The sequence below is a fragment of the Sorex fumeus genome, unplaced genomic scaffold, assembly GCF_029834395.1.
Source record: "Sorex fumeus unplaced genomic scaffold, SorFum_2.1 ptg000054l, whole genome shotgun sequence".
In the NCBI taxonomy this organism is placed as follows: Eukaryota; Metazoa; Chordata; class Mammalia; order Eulipotyphla; family Soricidae; genus Sorex; species Sorex fumeus.
In genome coordinates, this window is record NW_026606111.1 from 41,420,195 (window position 1) to 41,429,204 (window position 9,010).

Genomic DNA, 9,010 nt, shown 5'->3' on the forward strand with positions numbered 1-9,010 from the left:
CTTCCTTTTGTCCCTATTTCATCTCTGTCCGGTTCTCACGTTCTTAGAAAAAGAAATGAAAGCTTTAAATTCACTGGGTTTGCGCTGGGAAGAGTCCAAAATGAGTTAGTTTTCCATTGACACTCTGCTGGTGTAGCCTTCACGGTACAATGTAGGAAAAGCATTTACACCATCTCCCCTTCTTTCCTAGCTTGGCATAGCTATGACTCTGGCTCCCCCCTGGACATATGAGAGAGAATAAAAGACATCATTCAGACTCCTTTGTCTTTAAAGTCTGGCCTTTTAGGAGTTTTCTTTCAGGGGGGTCCTCATTTGTAACCTGCTTTTGCCATTAACGGAAATCAATCTCAATGTCCTATTATGCCTCTTTTTTTTCTTTCCTCACAGTCTGACATTGCTTTTGCCAAGTTTTCAAGCTGAACCTGAAAGACCCTCTCTCATTTCCTGCTGCCAGCCTCTCCCCCATCCCCCCCCTCCTGCTTTGAGTCCTTCAGTTTTCTCAGGCTCTGTGAAGGCCGCAGAGTGAGGACTGGGAGGAGCTGGGTCTGCCCTGCTAACCCAGTGGCCTGAGCCAATCACGGAGCAACCTCGCTCAGCCCATCCTCATCTCCCCCACACAGTCCCTGAGAAAGAGGGACAGAGGAGGGGTGTGTTCGCTATTCAGATCCTTGGCTCTCTGCCTACCTCTTTTCCAAATAAGAAGGCTGGAGCTTCAGTGGGGTGCTTAAGAGGTCTTCTGGATTGAAGAGGCTTGCTTCTTGCTCTTCTGTGTTTGAAGACAACGGAAAAGAGCAAAGATGGTCGAGGCTTTCTGTGCTACCTGGAAGCTGACAGATAGTCAGAATTTTGATGAATATATGAAGGCCCTGGGTATGTAAAACAAAAAGATGTTCTGTTCTCTTCTTAACCGATAGGTTCAGATACTTGGAGATTTCTTTTTTCTGCCCATCAGATTGGGGATAGCAGAGCCGGTAGGGCATTTGCCTTTAATGTGGCCGACCTGGGTTTGATTCCCAGTAAGCTACCGAGAGTATCCCGCCCCCACAGTAAAGCCTGGCAAGCTACCCATGACTTATTTGATATGCCAAAAACAGTAACAACAAGTCTCACAATGGAGACATTACTGATGCCCGCTGGACCAGTACTGGTGCTCGATGAACAACGGGAGGACAGTGCCCATCAGATTAGCAAGAGACAAAGACAGACAGAGCACATTGTCGTAATCCATGATGGGCTATGCAATTCCCACAGGATGGATTTTGAATGAGTTAACTTCTGCTTTTCTTGTTCAGGGTCAAGTAGTGGCAAATATGGTAGTTGTGCAGAATGTGAAGTGTGACGCCTTTTAAATTTCCTCTTTAGCATCAACTATTATTTGTGCGTCCAAGTAACTATATTTATTGTTACAGCTGAGTTGTTATATTGCAATATTATTAAACTAAACATGCTCTGATGAAATTTCTACTTTGGGACATGGATACAGGCTAGGAAAGGAAGATTTCTGCTTTTTGAACTGTTCTGGAAGTTACAGCTGACTGTATTGCTTCCCTTTGCTATATTAGGGGTTGGTTTTGCCACTAGGCAGGTGGGCAATGTAACCAAACCAACAGTGATCATCAGTCAGGAAGGGGACAACGTGGTGATAAGGACTCAAAGCACTTTCAAAAACACAGAGATTAGTTTCCATCTGGGAGAAGAATTTGATGAAACCACTGCAGATGACAGAAATTGCAAGGTAAGACATCTCTCAAATGGGAATGGGGAGGAGGGAATAAGAGACAGTCTAATTTTCTTTTCTAACATGGTGAGGATAAAGAATGTTCTCAACCTTTCAATTTGAAAAAAAAACACAACAGGGTTAATTTTGCCTTTTCATTGCATATTATATTCTATACAGGTGCTTGCTGTAGCTCAGTGCTCCAATCTATTTGTCTTTACCACGTGTTTTTCATAGCATATATCAAATCTCTCTTCAGGATATATAAAATAGTGTTGGTTTGATGGAAAGATTGCGTTTTATAAGACATCTCTAGTGGCCTCAGATTGACAGCTTGCCTGAGTCTAAAACTTTGTTTAAAAGAAGGTTGCTAGTCAGAAAGCATTTGTTTAGGTTATTCCTACCATTTCTGCATTTAGATATACATTCCTAAATTAGTGACATTAAGTTTTACAAAATGACTCCAAAAGCAACAGAGGATATAGCAGTGATATTACATGACAGTCATGTGATATTCAATTGTACAACTTACGCAAAATCACTTTATTTGACTTGCATATCAAAATTCTGACTATTGTTTGTGCTGTGTTTTGTTTTCACCTCAGTCGGTTGTTAACCTGGATGGTGATAAACTTATTCATGTGCAGAAATGGGATGGCAAAGAAACAAATTTTGTAAGAGAAATTAAAGACGGCAAAATGGTTATGGTAAGTAATGCCAGCTCTCCTTTCTTCCTTGCTTTACACCACCTTGCCCTGTTTCCTTTCCCTTCCTTCTGTCAACTCTCTCGCTCAGGTCCATATTCTTCTAGCTTCTCGCGCTATTTTTCCTTCCTTTCTCCTTGTCTTTCTTCCTACTTTCCTTAATAGCATTCAATCAATAGCAAATTTCTTTAAGTATGTGTAAAGCAGGAGAAAGAAACAATCGTAGCTAATAGTTTTCTCCACTGTTTAATTATAGAAAATCAGTGTAGTTTTAATGATTTTCATTGATTTAGTTAAAACTGTGTCAGAAGAATAAATTTTTGTATGCTTTTGTATGTCTAATCCTCAAGTCAAATCTAAAGTGACTCATCATATGATAAATAAACCATTGATATTATCATATAATATCAAGCTTTTAGACAGTAAAAAATTACTTGGTGATTCTTGCAACAAATAAGAGATGCTTAAGAATTTTACATATTGGAGTAATAGCACAGCGGGTAAGGTGTTTGCCTTGCACATGGCCGACACGGCCGACCTGGGTTCGATTCTTTCGCCTCCTCAGAGAGCCCGGCAAGCTACTGAGAGTATCTTGCCCGCACGGCAAAGCCTAGCAAGCTACCCGTGTCGTACTGGATATGCCAAACACAGTAATAACAAGTCTCGCAATGGAGACCTTACTAGGCCCGCTTGAGCAACTTAATGAACAATGGGAGGACAGTGCTACAGTGTTTACTCATTATTGGGCTATGCATGATTATGCTCAGGGCTTACTCCTGGCTCTGCTCTGATGTATCATGCCTGGCAGGAGTTAGGGACCATATGTGATGCCAGGAATCAAATCCAGGTTGGCAGTATGTAAGGCAAATGCCCTACCCACTGGACTATCACTCTAGACCCGGCATTTGATATTTCAATTTGTGGTTATATAAATATAGTACAGATAATTTTTACTTTATCAGAAAAATATAGCAAAATTACAAAAATCCTCTCTATTCTTAGAGGCAGCAGGTTTCTAAAAAATATTTTTAATTGAATCACAGTGAGATACACACTTGCAGAGTAGTTCATGATTTTATTTTAAGTCATATAATGTTCTAAATGCCAGTCCCTTCACCAGTGTACATTTCCCACCACCAATGACCTCTATGCCTCCTTCTACCCTGCCCTTTAAAAGCAGTTTTGAGAGTGTGTCCTTCCAGCCATTCCTTTCATGTACGTGATGACTTTTGAGCATACCTGTTCAAAACTGGGTAGTCATGGGCAAAAGTATATAGTAGAATATTCTTTTAAATTAATTTTTGCTGATGACGGCATAGCATCATAAACTAGAAAAAAACTGTTATCCCAGGCACTATTTTGTGTACCAAATTGTGGTACTTTAATGAAAATGACATAGTTCATGTGTCACTTGGATTTGGGGGGGACACAGGGTAGAAAACTTTATATATTTTTTTCCAAGAGAGCAGATTTTATTTTTTAAAAAACCTTGACTTGTTTTCTTCTCCTACTGACTACTAAAATGAAAACTGTTCTAGATTTTGGTTGATGTTTCCAGATTGAACTCCTTTGGTTGGGGGGAACCTGGGGCCATGGCAGCAGAGGAATGGTGTTTCTTTCATGTTCAAGGACAATTTCACATGTCCTTCTGTGAACATCGTCAAAAGAAATGATTGAATTCTAAAAGATTCCATCTGAAGTTCTCAACAGTTTTTTTTTCCTCCCTGTAAGCAGAAAAATAGATACCTCACCAATGTCGGTTATCTGACTAAATTGAAAAAAAAAAGAGGCCAACATCATAAGGGCAAACTTATGTTTGCATATGTGCTTGCTCTGCTCACACCTGTGTGTGCTATAATGGAATGCCTATAGTGGTGGTACTTGCTCATACTCTGGCTCTTGTACTCATTGGGGGTCACACTTCTAACCATGGTGTTTGCACATCCTTAGTTATAATTCTTGCTAGGGTCATACACTTCAGTTTTAGCGATCACACACATCTGGTACAGTATGCAAGACATCACCCAGTCTGCTCTCGCTGGGGGTCCAGAATGGCAGAGTTACAGTTTCTGAGCCCAGGGCATGTGGTCAGCATGTAAGATTTAATTCTTAAACTGCATGCCTATAACTCTGTTACTTTTGCTTGCTGAGCTATTCCCAAGGGCCTTCTAAAGTGGTTTCATGGCAATTCTTAAATTGGATTTGACAGAAATCTACATCACATCTCCCCCTTAATCCCAGGGATTCACTAAAAATATAGCTAAAGAGAATATTTGTAACACCGGTCTTTTCCTGTTGATTTCAGAATAAGTCATTACAAATTCTACTTGACCAAATGATTTTCCTTTCTAAAAATTTTCTAAAAAAATTTCTAGATCATGAATTGAAAACTAGTAAAGAAACTTACTATAAATTTTCACCTTCAAATCAAACAGTTAATTTTTGCCAGTTACTTTGGTAGTTTAAGACAAATAAAATTATTTTGATCTGAATTCAGATAGCTATCTCAATTTTCACATTATTTTCCCATTAAGATACATAGAACTGTGTCTACATGTTTTTAATAAATATCAGGGATTCTTAGTGTTTGTTTAAGAAATTAAGAGTTAATACATTATTTAATGTCTACAAATCCCATTATCAGTTTGCATAGATCAATCATGTACATGATCATCTGTAATAATTTCTGTTTCTGATATTGCTGTGGAAAAAACCCTCTTTATTTTTTGAACCTTACAGACTCTTACTTTTGGTGACGTGGTTGCTGTTCGCCACTATGAGAAGGCGTAGAAAGTTTCTTCATCTGCAGCTGGAGAAGTGGTCTAATTTCTCTGTTTATTTGGGTCTCATTACTATCCTGTTTTTAAAGCAGGTGTTTGACCATCAATTATAAGGCCATCTTTGGCGTGGTAAAGGAAAATTGTGATTAAAAATTTATTTCAATGGATGTTACTCCAAGTAACTCCCCCAATTTTGGTGAGCTCATTTATCATGTTTTATAAATATAAACAACATTAAAATTTTCAGCCACATTTTTGTGAAGAAACAGATACATTTTATAATTTTTACTGGAATGTAAATTAAATTGGAATAAAAGTCTTGCATCCATGAGCAATTTTGTTATCGTTTTTAATATCACTAGTCTCTTATAGTCTCTTGGGAATTGTATATTAGAGAAGTTTGCGATATAACAGACTCTTACTGGAGCAGTTAAGGCTGGAAAAGTTTGTTTAAGATACTAACTGAAAAAATACACAGAAGCCTAGGAAAATGGACAAAATGCCTCAATTTTTGTTAAGAACCCATATAGAATGTAATGATTAAATTCATTTGTCCTGAATCTCAAGAAGCCTTTTATTAGAAACAGTCTGAACAAACAAAGCAACATGAGTTATTATTTTTCCTCAGGCTGGGAGGAAAGGGTGGAGGTGGGGAGTACACCCAGCTGTGCTGAGGGCTTACTCCTGGCTGTGTGCTCAGGGATCATTCCTGGCTACTCAGGTGGTCAAATGAGATTCTGGGGATGGAATGTGGGTTAGCTGATTGCAAAGCAAGTACCTTAGCTACTATACACCTTTCCAACTACAAAATAATATTAATTCTTAAAAGTTATATGTCTCACGGTGATTCAATAAAATTAAAAAAAAAAGTTATATGTGTAAACACAAAAGGGGCAGTGGCTCTATCTCTCCCTGCCATCCACCCATGTTCGGTAGTCTCAGGCCATTTCCTCCACCCCAGCCAGGGAGGATGATGGGCAGGTGAAGGAAGGAAACGAGGGCCAGGCTGGTTGGTGTCAGTTGCAGTTTATTCGATTCCCATCTCCATTTTCCTCTGATTCTCCTCCTGCTTCTTCCTCCCCCATGCTACTTCATTCTCCTTGATCCCTCTTCATTCTCCTTCTGGCTCTGGAATCTGGATCCCCCAGGCCACTCTTACAGTCTAGTTAAATACCCCATCATGAGGGGTTGAGGTAAAATCAGTGGATGTGAGGTCCTGCCCTTAGGGGAAGCTACTTCCAGGAAAGATTCTTATCCAGCAAGAGGACTGGCCAAAAGGCAAATATGGGTGTGTTTCTTCTCTCCTTAGTCCAACAAACATAAAAATTCATAATATTAATCATTTTGCATGGACACAGTAAGAGATACATTAATCTTATAGAATTGCTCTCCTGGGGTCATTTCGATCTCAGACTACAGTGCTCAGGCCAGATTAGTCTTTCCTATTCCTAGCAGGTTCCTAAACTTGTCATTACTTTTTGGGTAATGACAGCATTTTTCCATGACCACGCTCTCAACTTATAGTTGAGTGTCGAGGCACTTTGGCCTGGCCCATTTTGATGCCACGGTAGCTCACAGTTTGCCCTGGGTCCATTTAGTCCCTCATCGGGACTGTGCTTTTGGGGTGCTAGGAACTAAAGGCAATTGAGGCTTAAGTTGAGGAAGCAGTTGCCCCGGAGTGAATAATATTCGAACCCAATTAAATCCCAAGTTACAAAAGCATAATATTAACTGTCTTCCTGTACCTATAGAAAAAGGATATTGCTTTAAAGTAAACTATTCAAAGGACATAAGGAGAGGATAAAGGCAATTTTTCACTCATACACATAAAATCATAGATCTCTGAGGAATCTGACCTTACAAGTTAACAGAGTCTTACTAGGGGGAAAAGCTGATTAACTGGTTGGGGAGGAAAGCATAGGGAAGAGTTTACAGATAAACACAATGGAATGGAAGTGCCTCAGAGCACTGTAATAAACCTAAGTTCCTTGTGGCAAGGGAAAGAGGACATGCCAATGTTATCTGAAAAATGTTTAGCACAGCGGGTAGGGCGTTCGCCTTACACGCGGCCAACATGGCCGACCCGAGTTCGATTCCTCCGCCCCTCTCGGAGAGCCCGGCAAGCTACCGAGAGTATTCGATATGCCAGACACAGTAACAACAAAGTCTCCAATGGAGACGTTACTGGGCCCGCTCGAGCAAATCGACGATCAACGGGAGGGCCTTTACCTTTACCTTTTATATTCCAATAAACACAGAGGAATAGAGGTGCTTCAGGAGCACTGTAATGGGTATCACCCGAAAAACCTAAGCTCTCTGTAGCAAGGGAGAAAGGACAACCAATGTTATTCTACAGTTATACATAATTAAAATATCATACATTTATTATTGAAATGTAAATAGGAAAAGAGTATATTAGACTGAATTATAAAAATTTGTCTCCTGATATGCTAAAATGGAGTATTGAGTATGCAAAGCCTTGAATTCCTCTGTGTGTGTGTGTGTGTGTGTGTGTGTGTGTGTGTTTACCAAGTAAAGTAAATAAGCTGTAATTGATTGGGCTTTACATTTATAAAGTACAAAATAGTAGAAAAAATGTTATTTTGCTTTTCATTATTTATAAACTGCCTGTTATATCCTTTCTTTATAACACAATATAAAAAAACTTTTTTTACTTTATGTAGAAGCACTGCACTGTCCTCCCATTGTTCATCGATTTGCTTGAGGGGGCTCAATAACATCTCCATCGTGAGACTTGTTGTTACTGTGTTTGGCAATACATCATGGGTAGCTTGCCAGGCTTTGCCTTGCTCGCCAGGCTTTCCGAGAGGGATGGAGGAATCGAACCTGGCTAGGCCGGGCTGGCTGCGCACAAAGCAAACGCCCTACCGCTGTGCTATCGCTCCAACCCACTTTATGTAGAAATAGAAGATAAATGTCCAGTATCTTATCAATAGTAAATAATTTCAAGAACTTCTAGCCTTAGAATTTTCCCTTTTCTTCTCAAATTTTAATATTGCAGACAAGTTTTCTTCTGAAACGAAAATGTAAGATATTTTTTTCTTGAATATTCTTTAGAAAATTTTTCTGAAGATTTAGACATCTTTTGTGCCTGGGGAAGGGGGTAAATATTTTTCAGGATAAGTATTCAATATTTATAATTATTCCAGTGATTTTAGTAGGTTTCTATTAGTTGAAAGTCCTTAGTTTAACATTCCCCTAAAACTTTAAGGAAACATGTCGATTTGTCGATTTGTACAGTACTATAACCTGAAGATTATATTTAAGCATCCCAATGACAAGTAGAAAAATCTAAAGTACAATTACAAAATTTTACATCTGAATTATTATAGGATTTGCATTTGAATGTCCAGCGAAGATTAGACAGGTTTACTAAGCTTATCTTTGTCTTGAAAAGCATGAAATGACATTGAAAGACAGCTTCAATTTCTCCCACATCTGCTTTTCTAGTAGACCAAATATGTTTGGCAACCTTTGAGGCATTCTGACTTCTCTATTAAAAATACAAGACCAAGAATAGGGATTCAGCATTAGCTCATTATAATTACAACAAGTAACATCTTGCTGACATTAACTTTTATAACAACCCTCTCCCTGAAAAAAGAAAAAAAAAGAATGAGAAGTTATATGATAGTCTAAAGTTTACTGGGCAAAGAAGATGAAGGATTGCAGTGGAATAGTGGACTAAATGAGTTTTCTGAGAAGATAATTAACATAATTTTGGTAATCACAAAGTATTTTTCTTCAAGTCTTATACTATCTCAAAGAGTAATCTGTCAATGTACTAA

General features: G+C 38.8%; 1 protein-coding gene across 1 annotated transcript; it reads left to right on the plus strand.

Moving 5' to 3' along the window:
- The first annotated feature begins 708 nt into the window (after nt 1-708).
- FABP7 (fatty acid binding protein 7) lies at nt 709-5,532 on the plus strand. Its single transcript, XM_056125221.1, has 4 exons — nt 709-870; nt 1,563-1,735; nt 2,323-2,424; nt 5,161-5,532. Exons 1-4 carry the CDS (start codon nt 798-800, stop codon nt 5,209-5,211), a joined length of 399 nt encoding a protein of 132 aa, XP_055981196.1. The 5' UTR covers nt 709-797; the 3' UTR covers nt 5,212-5,532.
- The last annotated feature ends 3,478 nt before the right edge of the window (nt 5,533-9,010 follow it).